The sequence below is a fragment of the Gekko japonicus genome, unplaced genomic scaffold (assembly GCF_001447785.1).
Source record: "Gekko japonicus isolate JY-2015 unplaced genomic scaffold, Gekko_japonicus_V1.1 scaffold19, whole genome shotgun sequence".
Taxonomy (NCBI): Eukaryota; Metazoa; Chordata; class Lepidosauria; order Squamata; family Gekkonidae; genus Gekko; species Gekko japonicus.
In genome coordinates this window covers 2474339-2497030 of record NW_015164664.1, presented here as the reverse complement: position 1 = coordinate 2497030, position 22692 = coordinate 2474339, and the positions used below count along the sequence as shown (strand labels likewise).

The following is a 22692-nucleotide window of genomic DNA, read 5'->3' as shown; positions in this document are numbered from 1 at the left end:
TCCTGTTTTCCGCCGTCCTCTGAAGTTTGCTCAATTTCATGTTCATTGCATCTATGACACTGTCTAACCATCTCATCCTTTGCCGTCCCCGTCTTCTTTGACCTTCAATCTTTCCCAAGAACCCTAGTACTTTTGTTAAAAAATATACACAAGTACAATAATTCTGGAGAGCTACATTTAAAAAAAAATGTAATGTTTCCTAGTAAAATACAATGCAAAGAGAAAAGTAAGAGTACACCTGAAACATGATACTGAAACGCATCTTATTCCTCCCCTTTCCCCATTAATGCTTATGGGGTCTATTTGGGAGTCCAAATTTATCAGCCAGTAATAAGTGGTCAACAGTTCCTTGACAGGTACCAAGGAGAGGATAGTCAGTAAAATCAGTTCTCAGAAATGCAACTCTCTGTGGAGGAATACTAAACAAAAAAAAGTTCTCAAGCTGTGGCACTCTGCAACTGTAGATAACTGTCGAGAGGTGACAGAAGGCACCTAGTTTTACTCTGTGGCTATGACTGGCATCACAAAGTAAAAATCAAGGGCATGGCCATCTTTTAGATTGTAATGCCAACCCCCCCCCCCCAAACAACCTTGTGCTTGGAACTCTGTTGGATTTGAGAAGGTGTGAATTTAGGTAGATGGCCATTGCAAATCATTTCAGCTTGTGTCAGTGTAGTGGCCTAAAAGTGCAGCTTTTCTCCAGACCGAAATGATGATCTTGGCTGAAGAGGACGGCTTGTCTCTGTCACTCTATCTGAAAGAGTTAGGGGAAGATACACAGCTAAAAAAATCATGGCTGATGATTCGTGGGTAGCCATCGAGCACTTTCACATGAATGGGGTCAAACTTCCAGTACTGCCAACCTTTCAGGAAGTAGGCAAACCCTGTGGATGTAACAGCAAAAAAAAAAGTCAGAAAAATAGGAGCAATGGCAGCAATCTTGAATGTTCTCACTGACTCAATGTACATTTTTGCTGTTACAACTCTTGGTGAGCTGAGAGCTGTTTCCCATGTTGCATTTTTGCTAGTAAATGAGCGGCCCTTTATAATCATAGTTATCAGCCCAACTCATTGTTGGGCCCCAAACGGCTACAAGGAGATGGGGTGGCTGAGAACTATTCAGATGCTCACGACTGGTTTATATTTATACTAACACTGCTAAAAACAGATATTGAACTCCAAATAATGCAAATTAGGAGGTTTTACCTCTCTGCCACTCCTACCCCTGCCTATGCCCTGTGACCATGATGTTCTGTCATATGGGACAAGAAAAAAGTACTAGGAAGAACTGGGGGTGGGGACAAGGCACTCACAATGGCTATCTTGGACCCCCCCCTCGGGTTCTTGTTCTATATGCCATTCAGAGTAGCAAATGCCAAGGCAGATACAGTAAGTGGTAGCATCAGAAGACCTGGTGATTATGTTTGAGAAATTAAGTGACTGGACAAGGGGACCTATTGGTCCTTCTGATCTGTTGATTCCTTAATGCCCATTCGCTCTCCTCTAAAGCAGGCACTGCTCCTATCTGTACTCACCAAACTCATCCTGAAAAGCAGCATCAATGTCCTGAGGAACTCCCCGCCAGTCAGTCATTCTGCGTGGGGAGGTATTGTCCACCTGATTAGTGCTGGGACTGAATCGCCAATAGCTGCCTCCCTTGAAAAAATAAATCTTGTTCTTTTCTGTCCCCCAGAGTAAGGCTGCTTGGACAGGAGAAGAAGAAAGGCCCAGTTCTGTGATAGGCAAAGGGCCGGAAACGAGCCTCTCACCATCATAAATCCAGTAGTTAGCACCTGGCAAGGATGAAAGGGGGAAAAAAGCACTTAGAAGGTGATTGAAAACAGTTTGTTAGCTGATGAAAAGTAGGTCACCAGTTTGAAAATATTACCTATGATTGAACTAGGCCTGTGGCTACAGGATGCTGGCCCATGGAGACCTGGCCCTCTTCACTCTTTTGGACTCCTCCAGGAACTGCCCCACTGTGAGTGAGAACTCTTGGCATCATTTGGCATCCTAGACTGGGATGGGATGTGAAGGAGGTGCAGCACATACCACTCTCTTCTGGTGGCTGGCAGGCCATACGCTGCAAGCTTGCATCCATGCAATCTTTGACCTTGCCTTGAGGGAGGAGGGGAGGTAGTGCATGTGCAACATTCAGAGTAGACACTTCTGTCAAACTAGTGCCCAGTCTTGGCACACAGCAGCTTACCCTTTCTCTTTCTGATTTACAGCCATTGATCACACTTCCACCCCAAACCAAGTGCACAACTAGTTGGTCCATGACAGAATCAATAGGCATGGGCTGAGATGAGGGTGGTATACATAGTATGTGTTTGTTCATGTGTGTGTGTGAGAGAGAAGGTCAATATGTGTTCAAGTGAGGTGACCCAGTAGATGTTGTTTACCTAGACTTCCAGAAAGCTTTTGATAAAGTTCCTCGTCAAAGTCTCCTAAGTAAACTCAGCAGTCATGGGATGAGAAGACAAGTCTTCTTGTGGATTAAAAACTGGTCAATTAACAGGAAACAGTGTGTGTATAAATGGGCAGTTTTCACAGTGGGGGTAAGCAGTGGGGTACTGCAGGGCTCAGTACTAGGTGCAGTGCTTTTTAACTTGTTCATTAATGATTTGGAGTTGGGAGAAAGCAGTGAAGTGGCTAACTTTGCAGATGACACTAAGTTGTTCAGGGTGGTGAGAACCAGGGAGGACTGTGAGGCGCTCCAGAGGGGTCTGTCAAGGCTATGTGAGTGGGCATCTACATGGCAAATGAAGTTCAATGTGGGCAAGTTCAAAGTAATGCAAATTGGAGCCAAAAATCCTAACTATAAATATACATTGATGGGGTCTGAACTGGCAGTAACTGACCAGGAGGAAGATCATGGAGTCATGGTAAACTCACTGAAAATGTGGATTCAGTGTGTAACTGCAGTAAGAAAAGCAAATTCTATGCTGGGGATTAGGAAGGGGATTGAAAACAATTCTGCCAGTATCATAATGTCCCTGTATAAATCTATGGTGCGGCATCATTTGGAATGCTATGTACAGTTCTGGTCACCGCACCTCAAAAAAGATATTGGCCCCAGTCACATGGGCCGGATATCACGGGGGGGAGGCGTGGCTGTTTGCCCCGCAGCGAAATAACGCGTGACTGCGCGATCAGGCGTCCCCTCGTGGTCCCATTGAGGTCCCGTGGTTAGGGGGGAGGTGCCGATCACACGACGCGCCAAAGAAGCGGCACAGCACGGCAAACGGGGTTGTGTTCTTTTTTTTTAACCTGAAGTATGCGCATGCCCCGTTGGAGACTTCGAAACCCTCCCCCCCTTTTTGCAATGGGGCATGGGTGGGCGCCGGATGCCACCGGAAACGCGATCAGACGCCCACCCTTGCCCCGCGTTTTCCGCCCTTACCACGCGTCTTCGGCGGGAAGCCTCAGGTGAGCCACAGGAGCTCTACGCTTCCCAGGTGTGGCGGTGAGATCGCGCCCGGAAACACCATAAGGGTGTCTCAGAAGTTAAGACACTGAGCTGCAGACTTAAAGTTTGAGACCCTAGTGCCACGTGACGGAGTGAGCTCCCGTCTCTAGTTCCAGCTCCTGCCAACTTAGCTGTTCGAAATTGCAAGTAGATAAATAGAAATTGCAATTAGAAAAAAGAAATTGCAAGTAGATAAATAGGTACCGCTTCGGTGGGAAGGTAGCATTGTTCTGTGTGCTTCAGCATTTAGTCATGCTGACCACGTGACCATGGAAACATCTTCGGACAACGCTGGCTGTTCGGCTTGGAAATGAAGATAGGCACTGCCCCCTAGAGTCTGATTTGACTAGCTTTCGAGCAAGGGAAACCTTTACCTTTTTATAGATGGAACACTATGTCTGGGGTAGTGATGCTCTGTAGTCTTGGTGTTTGGGGGGAGGCAATAGTGGGAGGGCTTCTGGAGTTCTGGCCCTGCTGGTGGATCTCCGGATGGCATCTGGGTTTTTGCCACTGTATGACACAGAATGTTCAATTGGATGGGCCATTGGCCTGATCCAACATGACTTCTCTTATGTTTTTATGTAAGGTATGTGAAATTACTTTGTACTATATTGCATACAATCCTTGTCAAATTCGGTTGTTGAATTGCAGACTCCTAGCCTCTGAGAGACTCTTTCATCTTTATTCTGGCCATAAAAACCAGGCAGCTAAGGTTCCAGTTCATGGGCCTGATAAAGTGGGTTCTGGCCCACAAAACAGAACATTGTCTTTGAGTATGTAGATTAATAGGCTGGGTGGAGGGGGAAGAGGTGAAATTTCAATGAGCCACAGTGTAGCCATGTCAGTGAAGGCCAGGTAAATAAGCTAACTGTGCTTTTTGCTGAAATCTCCAAAAGTCTGCATTCCTTGCCTCATAGGTCAAACTAACCTAAACTAATCTTTAACACAGATCATATTTTCTTAAACTATAGTAGTTAGCAGTTTGTATTGTGTTTGTAGTGTACCATAGATAAGGCAGTAGTATTAATAAAAGTATGTTAAGAAGGAAATACAGATTGCTTTTCTGTTGGTTAATGTAGTGTTGAGTAGGCATGCATTGATTGGCTATATGTTACTGCCTTCTTGTGATGTAAAACCTGCTATAAGTATCAAAAGTGAGCAATGTAAGAGTGTCAGCATCTTGAACTTTCTTAGGAATAAATGCCTTCTGTGATCATGGTCAAAGAAAAGAGTTTCTACTCCAGTTGTTAGTAGTGATTTGGACCCCTTCCATGAACCCAGCTAAAATTTGTAATTTCCCTATCAGGCCTAATCCAAGGGCCTATTGGGGCCAGCAAATAGCTTTCTTAGTGCTTATGTACCAGCAGGGGGAATGTAGAATTCTGTGTCTGTTTATGTGAGAAGAAGTATATGTACACATGTACAGGGAACTATAGGACTGGCCACAGATGGTGCCAGTCAGTAACCTTGCCTGATTAAATCTATTTTGATTAAAACAGAAATTGTGGTTTGCTCCGGGATTTTTTTGGAACAGATGGATTGTTCTATGCTGTCTGTGTTTTCTTTACCTTGAAAGAACCAGATGTTACCAAGAGAATCTTCAAAGGCTGCATCTACAGAAGACGGGATTCCCTGCCAGTGTCGAGATGCTAGGGCTGGATAGCCAGCCTGGAGCTTGCCATTCCGGAGCCGCCAAACGTAGTGTGACTTGAAAAAAAACAGCTCCCCACGGATCATGGAGACTGCATCGAAATCTGTATCACAAGCATCAGGCTGTGTAGACTGAGAGAATCACAGGCATTCATTTAATTCACACTGCTATTCCACCCTATTCTGAGAACATTGGTTGGCTAACCTATCCAAAAAGCAGATTAATTTTTTTTGAAAATTGAAATTAAAAATACTTCTAGTAAAGTAACCCTTAACCAGCCTAATTCTTGACACCCCAGCCTCAGCCCAGACCTCGGTCTTAAGCATTGTTATGATGCTCTGGTGAACCTCAAAGAGGAAGGAAGTTGAGACATTCTGTACCTGAATTATGTGGCTACAGTAGTCTTGGTGCTATGGTAGTATTCTTCTTAAGGTCTGTGTAAGCAGGAAATACCCCTCTGGAAGCAATGTGCCAAAGATGCTTACCTGCACATTGATGATCTCATTGGTTTCAATATCTGGCTGGTAAGGCTTCTCCTCATGATCTAGGCCAATATTCATTTCGGATTTTGGCTTCCCATAGAGATACTGGATGCCTTGCTTGTCATCCTCACTCAGCTTCAGTGGGTATCGGAAGAAGTAGAAAGGAGACATCAGGGACTTGGACACTGCTGTATGCTGCAAACCCAGAACATGGCCAAATTCATGAGCAGCCACCTGTAGAAGGTCAGTCCCTGTAAGGTGAAGAAAAAGGAAGGCATTATTTAAGTCCATGACATTTGTGCTATGTAGTCATGTAGTTCATGAATCTGATAGGAGAAGTTGCCTAAGGTTTGAATAAAGTGTCATTGATGGCGTTTAACTCTACTTCCCCCGTCATCAAAATTGGGTGGGTCAGGGGACATCTGCCTGAGTGTCTTAGAGGCAGTGATGGGCTAGATTAAGGTCAGTAAACAGAAGCTTAATCCAGAGAAGGTTGAGGTGCTATTGATTAATGACAAAGTGAACCAGGTATTAAGATGTCAGACTGTTCCAGATGGGTTTGCAGACCTTCTCGAAGAGTAGGTTTGTAGCTTGAGGGTGCCTTTAGACCAAATCTACAGATGGAGGCCTGGGTTTCTTCTGTGGCATGTAGTGCCTTTGCCCAGTTTCAGTTCATGCCCCAACCATGACCTTTTCCTGATATTTGACTATGTTTTCTGTATTCTGATTGCATTTATAGAGGCTCCTGTTAGATCATTGGTTACAACGTACAACATACCCAAGTTATTCCCAATGCTCCACGTTTCATCATAGTCAAAATGGACATCTCCCTCCCGGTGGGTTTTTGGGAAGAAGGCATGTGCCAGGATTCCCCCAGGGCCATCAAAAGGCAGGTTGTCCCCATGCCAATACCTGGAGGAGAAGCATATGCCCATTCACATGGTGACTGCGGCAAATTATACATTTCTATAATCACTGACCTTTTTTAGTGCTGGGTGTGTGATTGACACTGTATAGAACTTCGAGAAGTAACACAGGCCCTTTCATTCCCAGTGGGTCCAAACCAAGGATTTGTTGTGCCACTTGGCTTGGGGAGGGGGGTATTTCAGTCAAAGGGTATGTCAAATTGGGATGTTACAAGTGCATTTTAGGGGTACTGGACAAACTGCTGGTAGAAAGGTGTTAACATCAGAGAAAAACAAAGAGGGAGAGAGGATATAGCAGCATATAGCAACATGCAGATGGCTGGAGTAGGGAAAGGAGCTGCAGGACAAAGGGAGGCTGTGTGCCTTGCAGACAAAGTGGATCAGGAGGAGGAAGAAGTTGCCTGCTGGAGAGAAATGGGAGAAGAAATGAGACTGAGAGTAAAGCAGCTTGTGTAGCACAAAGTGATAAAGGAGAGCAGAAGAGAGAAGACACATTGTTAGGGCTGGCGAGCTGAAGTGATTCAGATTGACTATGGAAGTTTCCAAAGGGCTTGGGCCACCATTGGAACTCATTGCTCCTCCATTTCCTAATGAAGGCCAGAACATGTGAAATCAGATGCAGCATCCCATGGCCCTTATGCAATTTTTGAATAGTTCAGTAGATGCTTCTTTTGAAGTGCTAAACACCTTCAAGTGGTCCTCAAATTTCTGCTAATAATTTTGCCAGCTTCATCTACATCCTCCTGAACTGAAGCTTTTCTCCAAAATCCACAAGAGGGTGTGCGTATATTACGATTTGTAAATTGTATCACTTACCGTGTGAAATCAATCATGATGTCTGCTCGTCCCCTGTGCACTTCTGTGAAGGTCAAGGGTGTTACATCACTCCAGACTTTCAAGGCTGTAGCAATGGCTTGTCTCACTTTAGCTTTCACTAACTGCCAAGGGAACCTTACAATTCTACAACAGAGAGCAGAAGAGCAAAGGGTGGTGGTGGTTGACAAACTAAAAGGGCACAAACTTTGGGGGACCAGTCAGCAGAAGAGAAGAGAGGTTTATTGGAGAAGGACAGCCTCTCATCTCTGTTCCTCAGTATTGTGGTTCTTGTCAGAACTCAGTTGCTCACTGGAGCAGGATGAGTTTGCTAGAAGGTCCTTGGAAGCCTCCTAAACTGCAGAAGCCAACCTGTGCTTCCTTTCTCCATTTGCTTCTGGCCACCCTCACTTTCCTTCTACTCCCAGTTGGAATAAATATTGCCACAGAGCCATTGACAAATATTTGGGGATTCAGGAGAAGCATTGCCTGGGGAAGTCAGGGAAAGTGGTCAATTTACAGAGCCTCTCTGCTCCCTATACAATCTAGTTCAGCTATGGTTCACACACCACCATTGTCACTGCTGCTGTTTTGTAGCAAAGTACCCTACATGGCCAGCAGTTTTCAGAATGCAGATGCTAATTATTCAATGTATTTTACTTTTAACAGTACAATTTCATTGCCCTGGGTTTCTCTTCTGCTTGATAAAGAGAAGAGAGAAGAGAAGAGATTGGATTTATACCCCGCCCTTCACTACCCAGGGGAGCCTCAGAGCGGCTTACAAACTCCTTCCCCTTCCCCTTCCCACAACAGACCCCCTGGTGAGGTAGGTGGAGCTGAGAGAGCTCTGACAGAAACTGCTCTTTTTCAAGAACAGCTGTGCCAGAACTATGGCTTGCCCAAGGTCACCCAGCAGGTGCAAGTGGAGGAGTAGGGAATCAAACCCAGTTCTCCCAGATTAGAGTCAGCACACTTAACCACTACACCAAACTGGTTAGCTTACAATTAGCATGTTTTATTATTTGGTGAACACTTACTATTTCTTTATAAAAATTTTATTTAGTAAAACTTTAAAAAGCATAAACATTCATTTACTGATTAAAATATATATTTATACCACAGCATTCCTTTTTGACTCAAGGTGGATAACAGACCCAAATCTGAAACCAAGTACAATAAAACTCCCTCCAATTCCTGCATTCTACACTCCATTTGGTGTAGTGGTTAAGTGCGCGGACTCTGATCTGGGAGAACTGGGTTTGATTCCCTACTCCTCCACTTGCACCTGGCTGGATGACCTTGGGCAAGCCATAATTTTGGCACAGCTGTTCTTGAAAAAGAGCAGTCTCTGTCAGAGTTCTCTCAGCCCCACCTACCTCACAGGGTGTCTGTTGTGGGGAAGGGAAAGGAGTTTGTAAGCCGCTCTGAGACACCTTTGGGTAGTGAAGGGCGGGGTATAAATCCAATCTCTTCTCTTCTTCATTAAAAAGCGCTAGCAAATAAAATATCCTTACTGTGCCTCCTAATCATTTCCAGAGATAGTGCCCCCCCCCTTCAAGGAGCATATTACATAGGAATGGGATTACGGCTGAAAAAGTATGGGCTGTGGTTGAAGCCAGGACGGCTACCTTAAGCAGGTGGGCATGTTTTATGTTGAGCAAGCACAATAGGCAATAACATACGTTATCCATTCTAACAATGTGCAAATAAAGAAGTGTACAATCTACTGAGTTTAGTTAAATAGACAATAAAAATAAATATAACAGGATCATTACATTGAGCCAGAAAGACAGAATACATGACAGGTGGTTACACACCACCAGATTCTTTTTCAACAGCATCTATTTCCATTTTGCAAAGAAAGTGTTAGAGTTAACATTCTTTTAGCTAGGTTCACCTGTAGGGTCACATTTGCCATGGTTGTCTCTTCCCAACTCTAAAAATAGCATGATTTCAAATGTCAAGCCAGGTGCATCCAGGCTGTTTTCAAGGGTGAAGAATGTCTAAGCCAGGCTGTCTGGACTGATATCCTGTCCCAGGACCATGCTAATTTTGCAGAAAATTGCAGCTTGGTTAGTAAACTTTACTCCACTGCCTCTATGCAAGGAAAAGGGTGCCCTCTGATATGACTCTCATTTCCTCCAGAGGAGATTTTTATTAGAATATTTGTAGATGTGAGAAACTAAACTTTCTTGTAAACTGGAATATAACAGCTGTTCAAATTTTGTTCAAATTCTGTGAGAGGGTGACAAGCTTTTAGTGACACATTAAAACTAAACAAAATTTATTTCAGCATAAGCTTTCTTGTTCAAATTTTGTTCAAATTCTGTGAGACGGTGACAAGCTTGGAACAGTCATTTAGTGACACATTAAAACGAAACAAAATTTATTTCAGCATAAGCTTTCATGAGTCAGAACTCGCTTTGTCAGATGGATTGACTATACATCCTTTCGGTCAATGCTTTTATATCCATTCTAATGGATGCACATTTTGGTGCATCTAAAGAAGCAAGCTGTGATTAATGAAAGCTTATGCTGGAATAAATTTTGTTAGCCTTTAATGTATCACCAGACTTTTGTTTTACTTTGCTACTATATAGCTAGCTCGTAACTATCTAAAATTAGCATTAACTGATGTATTTGGAAACCAGGACACTGGATAGATATTGATGCACTGGAACAGAAGATAAACAGGAAATGGGTTGTTAAGGAATTTTGTTCTTTGTGTTGGCAAGAAAAAAACTGGTCACATTTAATTGCTATTATTTTTTTTAAAAATGGATGATTTTAAGGAAGGGGTTAAGTGAGAAACTGGTGGGATGAACTTCTTAACTCAATTTTTCTAAATGCTCAAAACGATTGGAAGGATTGTCAGCTTAAAGCAACTGTGACAGAAGAAAGGGAGCAAAGCAAGAATTTGATATCCAATTCCAGCAAAATCCAGGGATTTTTAAAATATTCAGCAACTGTGTCAAGTGAATGCTGTATCAAGTGAAATGCAGAATAAGAAGTTCTAAATTATTTATTTATTTATTTATCTTTTAACTTTCTACCCTGCTCGAACCCCCATGGGGTCCCTGAGCGGCTTACAGTTAATCGCTATCCATTGCCATATCACTATGTTTGCTGTGCTTATTTATTTACTTCATTTACTTTCTCTCCAGTGGGGACCTAAGTGGATTGCATCATTTCCCTCTTATCCACACAACAAGCCTGTGAGATAGAAGAGGCTGAGAGTATGTGACTGGCCCAAGATTACCCAGCAAGCTTCCATGGGCAGAGCAGGGATTGGAACCTGGGTCTCCCATATCCTAATCAACGCTCTGAGCTCTATACTGTACTTGCTCCATATGAAGTGTGTTTCTGCTTGAGGGAATTTATTTTTCGCATTGGTATTCACAATTTATCAATAGGATTTGCCATTTTTGATACAGCATAAGGAAATCAAAATTGGGATTGTGTGAAAATGTTGGTAGCAGCAGCATCTTAATGAGATTTACAGTTTCTGTGTTTGCTAGAATGACCTTCCTAAAACATCACCAGTGCAATCCTAAGAAAAGTTATACCCTTCTAATTCAATTGAATTCAGTGGCCATAGAAAGGTGTAACTTTGTTTAGGATTGCACTGTACATGATACAGAGTTTTTGTGTGCTTTCTGATCATTTCTCCCTAAACTTTGGATTTCACAAGGCTTAACCCATAAGAAGCCCACATTCCTATCATACCTTTGTTACCTGACTCCTGCTTAATGCTGGCAAGGGTCTTCCCCCCCCCTTAATTCTTACTCAGGTTTATCAGCTAGTAGCTGGCAACTCTTCGGGAGCTTCAGCTGTGCTCATGTCTGCAGACTTCACTGTATTATTGTAAGTGTCCAGCAGCATTGAATCCTTGGAGGCAGAAGTGTGAAGGGGGAGGGGTACGCATGCACCTTTTATGTTTCTGCAGCTCTGAATCCTTGTGGAGAGAACAGCAGAGACAGAGTCACTCCACAGCAACTGATTTTGAGCTCAGACTTGCCTTACTTGTAAGTGAACTCCGTCTTCTCCCAACGTCCTCCAGAAAGTAGAAATCGTTTCTGCCGATTCCGAGTATTGCGGCTCCCTGGTGGGGTGGGTAGATCTGGAACCCCGCAGCGGGGTGGATTCCACTGTGTTGCCTGGTCATTGGGAGTTCTAGAGAAGCCTTTGACAGTCTCTATGGCAGTGATGATGGAGGAGCCCTTTTCATCTTGTTCTTTCCAGGGGCTCTGTTTCAAAGACCCACCCTAAAAAAACACACACACAACCCCCCCAGAGGGTATTGGTCAAATATGCAAATAACCCATTGCCCGGTCATATTGGATAAGGCCTTACCTAGGTGCTTCCCAAATCCTGAAAATTCTTTGAAGTAGAAAAAAGAATGGGAGGGGGTACATAAAACACACCTTCCATAGCTAGCATGACCGTTAGATCAGGATCTGGGAAGTTGAGGTTAAAATCCCCACTCTGCAGTGAAAGCTCACTGGGTGACCTGGGGCCAGTCACTTTCTCTCAGCCTCATAAGGCTGTTGATGTAACGATAAAATGGAAGTTGCTTTGGATAGTTGCTTTGGATCCCCACTGGGGAGAAAAGAGGGGTGTAAAAAGTAAATATGATTTCTCTTCATGTTTTAAGATTGACTGAATTTTGAGAATGTAGCTATGTTGGCCATAGCTGCCTCTAGGAGGTGCTCTTGTAGCTGTAGATAGGCAGGCTATCTGCTTTTCTATCTGGCTAACCACATGTGCTGAAGAACATGTTTTCAGAAGTGCATGAAAACAACCGTGTATAGGGGAAAGGTTAACGTTGCTACTACAAGTACCATGTAAAACCACCTGCAGCCACATTTGTGAAGGTTGTCATTTTGGGTACATTAATACCAAATATTAACAGATTTGGTGGGAGTGGGGGAAAGCGGTAAAAAATAAAATCACTGTAGAAGATTTTGTTCCAGTCCAATAGTTTATCTGAGATAGGACAGAAAAAAAGTGGCAGATTAAAAGGTTTACCTCATTTCTAAACCCCCCAGAAATGGGCAAATGGGTGTCTATCCTTCTTTTGGACAAAAACCAGTCAGTAGTATGCAAGTGGCAGACGTTGAATAGCCATTCCAAGAACCTATGTTAATCAGATTTCTTTATGCTTTATATTAATGAAAGTTCTCAGGAATTTTTGGCTGGCCAGAATTTCCCACGAGCAATTCAGAACACTTAAGGCAACAGATTGAAAAGTGGAGAAGACAGAGATTTTGCTGTGTCATTCAAGGTATAGAAGTTGTTTTCCAGGCTGGGCAAAATAGAGTTTAAAAAACAAACTAGTCATGTTGGAGCTTTGAATTTGGGAGTGATCAGAAGGGTGAAGACACCCAAGTTTTGTTTGTCACTGTTTCTATCTTGAGTCAGTGCCTAGATGCTGTCCTCAAGTAGGGAGAACCAAGTAAAACAATCCAGACAAGACAGGTATGATGCCAGTCAGTAGACCTGATCTTCTAGAAGAGATCAGTCTCCCTGTCTTAGATGATATGGAATTATTATTCGAGGGTTGACCTAAACTCATGTCTTGTACCCAATGCTGATGTAACATAATACTAGTGAAAACCTTGGGATATCTAAATATTCCCATTCAGTTCTTTGGGAGTAAAAAACCTGCCCCCCCCCAACTGCCTCCTCCCATACCCATGGTGCAGCTTAGGGGTCACACTACACCTGCATGCCTCCAGATATATCAACCTATCTTTTAGTTATGCCAGAATGGAGCTTAGTTGCTTTCCTAGACAGCTGACCATTTTTTAGGATCGCACCTTTATTTTTTATTGAGTTTTGTATTGATTTGGAGCTGCGGTGGCTCAAGTGGTTAAGACGCTGAACTGCAGGCTGTGGAAGGTCGGTAGTTCAGCAGTTCGAGACCCGAGTGTGCCGCATGACGGAGTGAGCTCCCGTCTCTAGTTCCAGCTCCTGCCAACCTAGCAGTTCAAAAGCAAGAAATTGCAAGTAGATAAATAGGTACCACTTCAGTGGGAAGGTAACAGTGTTCCGCGCGCCTTGGTGTTTAGTCATGCCGGCCACATGACCACGGAAATGTCTTCGGACAGCTCTGGCTCTTCGGCTTTGAAACGGAGATGAGCACCGCAACCCTAGAGTCGGATTTGACTGGCTTTCAAGCAAGGGAACCTTTACCTTTACCTTTGTATTGATTAAAGCCAGTATAATCCTTTGTATGTTGTTGCTGCTGCTTTCATGAGTCAGACCTTTATGTTGGTTTTGCCTCTGCCACAGATCAAGTCTCTATTTGTCTTCAGACTGCTAATCACAATCTTTTCTATTACTAAACCAGAAAACCAACTAACCCCAAATTATTCATCATAACTGTGGATTAATTGCATCTAGTTCAGTCTTTTGTTGAAAGAAAATTTGAGCTGATTTAGCATGGAGCAAATGACCAGATGTGGAAAAGAAAGAGGGCATAAATGAAAGTGCTGAAGTACAGATGTTGATTTTCACTTAATTCAGACTGAATATGATCTTTTAGTCCATCTACTACAGCCATAGTTTAGCTGTTGTCTTTTAAAAAAAGTGTCTTCCCAAATGCCATGGGAGGTTATTCTTTCGAACACTTTTGCTGAATGTGTGTGTTGATAATTTTATTTATTAACTCTTCAAAATAGTAAATATTTCTCATATAAAAAAGGGAGTGGGGAAGATTTTTCTAGGGAGTGATTCTGGGAGGGGTTTTTTTTTTAGAGGGGTATTTTGGTACAAAAATGCTTTCATTGCAATGTGTTAGAAGTTAAGTTTTTTAATTGATCCAAATTGTCTGGTTTAACACTTCTTCCCACACACAACACAGAATTAATTTGTGGAATTCCGTTGCACAAATTTGGTGATGATCATTATCTGAGATTTTAAGAAAGGATTACATTAGATAAATTAACAGAAGAGTGGTGAAATTAATAGGGGAAAGGAACTGTGCCTTTCTTTGTGAGATGTCCCAACCTTTTCCAGTCATGATCTCATGTTAACAGTCAGCCTTTCCTGCAATATATAAAATTTAAGACAAAACCCCTTTTCAAAACTACAGAAATAAACAATCTGCTCTGTGAAAATAGCCCAAGTCTTTCATCTGATTAAAAAGTATCCATGGGATGCCCTTTTTCCTATCATTAGGAAGTAGGAATGGTCCCCTCCCCAGCTCAAGGGGAAACTGGTTAAACAAGTGAAATGTCAATGTAGGCTTTTCAGGGGGAGAAGTAGCAATAAGCCGCTCATTCAGAAGAAGACAAGAGGAGGAAGCTGGGATTTGCCTTTGGGCATGCTCAGCTGCTCTTGCTGCAGACTTCAACTTGCAAAAGCATTTCCTGTTGATGGAGAACCCACCAGAATTATACTTCCAGACATAGCTGTGGCTTCTGTACCTCTGCTAGGTGTGTGACAGCTGTGCAGCACTCTGGGGGATGGAAGGGGACAAAGAGGGTGCTAATCTACACGGGAGGGGCCTTTGGAATGTTTGGAAACTAGGAGGTTATGCAAAGGGTGCCATGACACCTTTTTTTGTTAAAGAAGACCGGCAGGGAAAGGGGGAAGAGAGAGACTGGCAGCATGATTCCACTATGAATGTGGACTCTAGCAATACAAGTTCAACTGTTCTTGTTTTACTTCTGTAGCTTGGTGGAAGTGCTAAGAATTGTTTGTTTAGTACATTTTTATCCTGCTCTTCTGCCAGAGAGCCCAGGGAAGCCTATATTGATCTGTTATTCTCCACTTTACTCTTGCAATAATCCTGTGAGGTAGATAGGCTGAGTTAAGAATAACTGGCCCCCCATGGTCACCCAGCGAGCTTCATAGGGATTTGAACCTGGGTCTCTCCAACATTTTAACTATAACACCAAGCTGTCAGTTTTCAGAGATCTACACTCTCCCTCTCCCACCTGAACTACGATTTGCAGGGTTCCCTGGGGAGAAGAAATGAGTATTACAGCAATATGCATGCCCAGTAGATCATATGCCTTGAGAAAAGACGAGAGGGAAAAAGAGGGATACATGTATGGCCCCCAAGTTGTAAGCTGGGATTAAAGGCGGGCCCCAGGTCCAAAAATGTTGACTATCTTTATTCAGATTCATTTCCTGTCATTTTAGTATGCCTCCATGTACTCTTCTCTTGTTCATTCTCACAACAGTCCTGTAAGATGGATGCAGCTTAATTTGAGGAGAGGCTCTTCTTTTAAATGCAGTCATTCAGCATTGGGAGATGTGGCTACAGTCCTAATCATAGCTAGGCATGCTGAAGACCATTGATTTCAGCGGGTTTAGGTGTACTTAAATCTGCATAGGAGTGGACTGGTAGACATGAGATATGAGAGTACTTTGAAGACGTGAGAGTCCTCTTCCTAAAAATCAGCTCCTCCCATTGACATCCATACCTTCAATGTTACAAAATCCTAAGAGCGTCATTCCCTGGGCCCAGCAGCCACAATGGTGAAGGAGAGTCTGGAGGTTATGCATGAGGCAGCAAGAACCTTATTTGCAGCAACTATGAGGGGTCAAAGTGACCTGGAACAGGCCGAAGCGGTCCACAGATGAGGAGGTGGGTGCACAGCTGACTAGATTGGAAGAACCAGTGCAGTGTAGTAGTTAAAGTGCTGGCCCAGGATCTGGGAGACTTGGGTTCAAATCCCCACTCTGCCACAGAAACCCAGTGGGTGTGTTGGGGTCAGTCACTCTCTAGCCCTGTTCATGAGTTACAGTGAATACACATACATCCTGCCAGTATGTGTGTACCTCTGCTCATTAGGAAGAAGAGGAGGAGATTGGATTTATACCCCGCCCTTCACTACCCAAAGGAGTCTCAGAGTGGCTTACAATCTCCTTTCCCTTCTCCTCCTCGCAACAGACACCATGTGAGGTAGGTGGGGCTGAAAGAGCTCTTTTGAGAACTGCTCATGAGAGAACAGCTCTGAAACAACTTGTAACTGATTTACAAAGTAAACTGGAAACCAGTTCATGGATGAACATGGGGTTTAAATCATGTTCTGCTGTCTATGTGTTGAACATAACCTGAGAACTATTCTGTGTGCATATGAAGAAAAATTAAGCGTCCACTGAATGGAAGAAAAATTAAGCGTCCACTGTAATTATGAATGGGGCTTCTTCAGCCTAACCTACCTCACAGGGTAGTTGCTGTGAGGAGAATGAGGAGGGGGAAATGAAGTTGTAAGCTGCTTGGGTATCCACTGGGGAGAAAAGCAGGGTAAGATTGATTGATTTACTTATGTTACTTATAGTACACCTTTCTCACTGAGACTCGAAGTGGATTACACAGAGTGAGAATACAATTCACGGGATGGGACATTCAATGAACAGTGAAATAGGATTTGGACTGCAGAAGTCTGAAATCAAGCAGAAATTTTAAACACAGCTGAAACAAAGTATAAGCATTAACATGACACATATGATGCAGAAATTACATAGTAGGATCATATGGACAGCAATGGACAGTAGCACTATACACAGCAGTAGAATCCTCAGTCCCTGTCCCTTTACCTTGGCATCTTTCTGAACCATTTTGTTACAGTATAGCCCTATTACCTGTGTAAAAAAACACCCTGCTGAATAATTCAGTTTTGCATAGTTTGCTTTACCTTAGCATCTTTCTGAACCATTTTGTTACAGTATAGCCCTATTACCTATGTAAAAAAAACACCCTGCTGAATAATTCAGTTTTGCATAGTTTGCAGAATGCCAGGAGAATAGGAGCCTTCCTGACCTCACCAGGCAGCTTATTCTATAAAGTTGGGGTGTGTGGGGGGACACACACAACAGAGAATGCGTGTGTATGGGCAGTTGTGGATGTTACCCATCTGCGGGGTGGCACCTGCAGAAGACACTGCTCAGATGAGTGAAGCTGTTGTGGCAGAGCACAACAGGAGCAACAGTCCTGCAGATATGAGGTTCCAAGCCCATGAAAGTCTTTGTACGTGATAGCTAATACCTCAAATTAAACCCAGTAACTGATGGGCAGCGGATGGAGTGACTGCAGAATGGGAGTAATAAGGTACCTCATTTAAAAACCCAGTAACTGATGGGCAGCGGTTGGAGTGACTGCAGAATGGGAGTAATATGCATGCTCTGTCTAGCTCCTGATAATAACCAAGCTGCAGCATTCTGCACCAATGAGTCTCCATGTTGACTTTGCGGGGAGAGAGTGCATTATAGTCTCATCTCGATGTTACTGTGGCATGAATCCACGTGGCCAGATTGGCTGAGACAGATTTGGGAAAAAGCGTTTTTTGCAGCTGTGTTTCTTCTCCAGCAGTAATGCTGGATCCAGGATAACATACTTTATAAATAAATGTTATAGCATGCCTCTCTGTAGCTGACAAATGACTGGCTTTGTCAATCCTGGAGTCTGACAGCAAAGATGGGGTGAAAAGCTAGACAAATAGCCTCAGGAAGCAGGCTGAAAAAAATTGCTGGGAAGAGAAAATGCTGACAGAGGAGCAAAAGGGGCAGCCCACAGTTTAAGTGAGTCACCAGAAGGAGACCGTCTGCAGGCTGGAAACTAAGAACAAAAGCTGGAGTTTCATTGTCTTTTGAAAGGCTACAGAGGAGGGTGCCAGCCATACCTTATGAGTAAGGCGTTCTGTAATCTTCATATCTGCCATATGATGCCACCCACCTAACTATTTGGCACTAAAAAGAGTCTGCTAGAGCAAGGAGTCTACACAGCACTCAAATAGTTTTGCTCCATAGAAAGAAGTGAGTAATTGCAATTACCTCTGGTCCTATACCACCCCTCCAGCACCACCCAAACTGGGCCCTTTAAATTCCCATACAATTTGTGGTGCTGGCTGATTTCTTATAGAGGAACTCCCATTTTCATCCCCATACATAATGCTTCCCATGCAATGGGACCATGCATGCACATTCTAGGGAAGTGTGTGAATCCCTTGGTGCTCAATACACTACCACCAGCCAGTTGTCCATGTTGGTGCACCATGTCCTCTATAGGTCCATGAGACTCATGTCAATATCCTCATATTGGGTCCTAAATGATGCTGAAAGGACCGGGTTTACCCATAATTGGTGAGGTGCATAGGAGGTACATAACAGGAGATTGTCTGAAAAGAGTTTAGCCTGGCACCTCCATGGGTCATGAGCAAAAAGTGTGTGTGTGTGTTTCTCCAACTTTACCATCTGAGATAAATCTAACCCAAACCACACTAAATAGCCTTTGCCTATTGAAATTACAGAGATGTAGAGCTCTGCAGTTTGCAGCCTGGATTTGTTATTTTGATTTAGAAATGTATGCCTAAGTTTAACAGTCTTTCCCCCCACATACCTGCAAAAAGCAATGAAACAATTGCTTCCCTGTGATTGCAACCTTCATGTACACCTGGCCCTACTAAAAACATGTGTGAATCAGTCCAGCCCAACACTAAAGATGCTACTAGGACAAGAACATTCACATCAGATAATCCAAGGCGAAAATGCATTCTTTCTCTTCAGTTTGTCCCCGAGATTGTATCAACAGTTGTTCCAGTTGACATATCAGTGAGCTACTCTGATGTGAATACAGGAAACATCCGGTTGTGTGATGGAGCAGATATGCTGAGACAGCAACATGGAAGATGTTGATACAGCATTCTAGTAATCACCAGGAATCTGAATTAGCTTTGGTCTCGGTTTACAAAGCATGACTCTGACTCAGAACCATGATTTATGAGGTGAGGCCGAGAACTAGTTCTGGTGCCTTGTCCGATTTCCTTAGGAAATCTTACATGGAGGAATTTTAGAGTGTCAGCTATGAAAGCCACAAACAACATGGGGGCTATACCAGTCTTGATGCTGAATCTTGCTGGTCTCAACTGCAGTTTGGGAAGTACCCGAGTCAGCATGAATGGCACATCCAGAACGGCAATGGGTGTGACCCAGCCTCTGGTTCCATGCTATTTAGTATCCATCTTGGAGGACTTTTCCCCACACTTCTGGTTTAGCACTGTGGTGCAAAATAACCACGTTTGCCATTAAACTTAAATTTAAAACTGAGCAGAATATTATTGATGAGAAAGAGGGATCTAGCTAAAATAATATTGAGGGATTAGTTGAAATCCAAGTAAATGTAGTTAGTTGGAATGATGTAGTTACTTGTTGCTGGAAAAATAGGGTAATATTGTTTTGTGTCTTAATTTCAAAGATCTATTATAAAGAAAAAATAGATCAGATGCATTTTTATTTGTTTGTTAATGATTTTTTCTTGGCCATGGGAAATACAATGTATAAATAGACTGTGAACCCAACGGAGTACAGATGTATCAATACCCCACTCCTTGGGACATAATTAACCAGCTGTTGGAGGTACCAGCAAAAAATAAAAAGACTCAAACGACCTGCTTTTATTCTTCTGGAGATTGTTTAAGGATCTCAGGCATCAGGTTTGTGAAAGACTGGCTGCTACCAGTCAGATAATACTGGGCCACCTTAATCTGACTCAATAATAGACAGCTTCTTCTGCTCATATATTCTCATGAATTTAGATTAGGTGACCATTACACTGTGTGTATGAGCACTGAGGCTTATCAGAAGTTCAGCTCACTCATCCCCCAAGTCCAGTTTCATGCCAGGTATCACATCTCCTTTACTGTTGAAAAAAATCAAATCTGATGCCTATGTTATAATGTGTATTTTAAAAAAATAAAAGCAATTGACAATCACCCCTAATCCAGCTAGGGAAATCTGCACCCAGAAACTGATATAGATGTTCATCTGGCGGAATATCTACAGGGGCATTGCCATGCTCATCTGTTCCCCATAGAAGAGACTGCCATGGAAGCTCGCTGGGCATTCTTGGGTCAGTCACACATTTCCACCCTAACCTACCTTCCAGGGTTGTTGTAAGGATAAAATGGAAACGTGGAGAATGATGTAAGCTGCTTTGGGGGCCAAGTGAGGAGAAAGGTGGGGTATAAATGAAGTAAAATATATAAATATTTCTCCTTTGGCTCAGTAGAAACCTGTTTTTCTGGATTTGTACAACTGTCATCTGGTCAGCCCTTGCATCAATTATGAAACTAAATCTAAAAAATAAACATTTTTGAAAGCATAGCATAAACATGTGAGCAAATAAATATTTAAGATGCTCAGGGAATGAACCCTAAGCGAATAGCTGGGTGTGATGGAGAGACAAAGGGCATGGAGGGTGCCCCTGTCAACAGAGCAGCAAAAGAAACAGAACTTGCCCCATGGCAGAAAAAACTGCATCTCCTCGTTTGGAGGTTTGGCTGTGAGCCGTCTTAGAAATATGGCCTTGCTGCACAAGACGCTGGGCAAAGGCTCCCTTTATGTTAAAAGATCATGACTTCAAGACTTTTGCTTTGTCAAGAAAAGTTGGAGTTGCGAACTCTGACCCTATGCCTGGCGATGGACAGTTGTGACAATTATAGATGGTATGTTTGCATTAGCACAAACTAGCACACAACCAATCCAATTTGATCGGTGCACCTGCTTCCTGCAGCTTCAGAGACACGAACTACTGGCAGGCAGCACCCTAAAGGTGAGGGGTTCCCTCCCTCATTGTCTCTTCTGAGCCAACATCCTGGGCATTTCTGCCCAGTTGCTGTTGCTGTCTATGGTACTGAGCGGTGCCCTACATGCAAGGGACTTGCAGAACTCATAGAGTACCATCACTGACCCCAGCTTCAGAAGCACTGTTCTAGTTTAACTCTTGGAGGGCTAGGTTTCTGCTTTTTTTTGGGGGGGGGGTCATCAAGTCACAGCCAATTTATGGCAACCCTGTAGCTTTTTCAGGACAAGAGACCTTCAGAGGTGGTTTGCCATTGCCTTTGTGTCATGCCCATGGTATTCCTTGGAGGTCTCCCATCACAAATATTAGCCAGAGCTGACCCTGCTTAGCTTCAGAGGTCTGATGAGATCAGGCTAGCCTGGGCTATCCAGGTTAGGGAAACTTTGTGTTACCAGAAAATTACTACCAGGGAATCATGACTGTATACTGAAGGGTACAGTTTATTCCATAACCTTAGCACTCAGCCACCTCATTCTGATGGATGTGCAGACAAGGCCCAGTGCAACCATTGTACCTTGTACAATGTGAGTTGCCAGCAGGGCTTGCAAACTTCAGGCAATTGCAACTTTTCCAGCGGTATCTCCCACCTTGGGAAACGGCTCCTGGAAGAGGTGAAGAGGAGCCCCTCCCTTCTAGATTTCAGAAAATGCTGTAAGAATGTATTGTCTGCCAGGGCTTTAATTTGGAATAAATGTTTTTGTGGGTATTTTGCTGTTGGAGTGGTTTTTTAATTTGGTTTATTATTTTATTTTTTATTTAGACGCTTCATAGGCCAGCTCTCTTTAGACTTGCTCAAGCCAGCTGAGAAAGAAAAAAAAACTACAATAAAATTGTTAAAACAAGAGTGATCAATGATAAACCAAGCCATAAAAACAAGCCTGGGCATAAAAACTGCATTAAAAACATCCACTAACATTATATTAATAAAACAGTCACCAGCTAAAAGTAGATAGTAAAAATAGCTTTAAAAGATTAACCCCCCTCAGTTAAAAGCTTGGATAAAAGTAACTGTCTTGGGTTGGGGCGAAAAGGGTTAGGTAGGAGTGGGCAGGGGCAGTATTCCAAAGGCAAGGTGCTACCACTGAAAAGGCCCAATCTCTAATTTCCATCCATTTTACCTCTGTAACTGAGGGGTACAGAGAGGATTTAGAAAAAATATCTTTTAAAAAGGGGGCGGTTTGTTGCCATGACAGCCATACCCCAAGAGCCAATGCAGAGCATATGGGGAAAGAAAAGTCAGGGGGAATTACCAAGGAAAGTGTGCAGTAAACGCCACCTGTGGAAGCTCCATTGCCTTTGTGCCTGTGTTTGTATTTGCAGAAGTGATCAAAGCACTATGGAGCATGCTTGTGATGTGGAAGCAGCCTAGTGTGGGAAAGGCATCTCTTTGTATTAAGCAAATAAACCAAAACCAATCCCAGCCATTCTGAAGGGATTTCTTCCCTCTGGGAAAATACTCTTTGGCCACTCCTAGGCAAAGTCACAAAGCTGAAGCCAAACCTTCGTGCTCCAGAAAGTCTGCAGGGCTTCCCAGGGTCTACTCTAGAGCTTGCCTTGCCTGATGCCTCCACCAAAGTGGTCTCTTCTAAAAGTCAGTTAAAAGCACTGCCACAAGACGCCAGCGAACACATTTGATTGGGGGGTCTATTTTTAAAACGGAACACAGAAGCAGAGGGCAGTTCTTCTCACAGCCAGTGTGTGACACACCCCCCCCGCCCCATTCTCCTCTCACCAGATGGAGGGATCCCCCCCCC

The 22692-nt window shown here is 43.3% G+C and overlaps 1 protein-coding gene across 1 annotated transcript in view; it reads right to left on the bottom strand.

Moving 5' to 3' along the window:
• Positions 1 to 243: 243 nt before the first annotated feature.
• MMP11 (matrix metallopeptidase 11) overlaps positions 244 to 22692 on the bottom strand; it is a 23531-nt gene continuing 1082 nt past the window's right edge. Inside the window, exons 2-8 of the mRNA XM_015408961.1 lie at positions 11368 to 11609; positions 7348 to 7491; positions 6384 to 6517; positions 5609 to 5856; positions 5041 to 5254; positions 1536 to 1793; positions 244 to 884 (exon numbers count right to left, since the gene is read on the bottom strand). Of these exons, the coding sequence (XP_015264447.1) occupies positions 751 to 884; positions 1536 to 1793; positions 5041 to 5254; positions 5609 to 5856; positions 6384 to 6517; positions 7348 to 7491; positions 11368 to 11609 (1374 nt within the window). The 3' untranslated portion in view covers positions 244 to 750. The remainder of the gene's footprint in view (positions 885 to 1535; positions 1794 to 5040; positions 5255 to 5608; positions 5857 to 6383; positions 6518 to 7347; positions 7492 to 11367; positions 11610 to 22692) is intronic.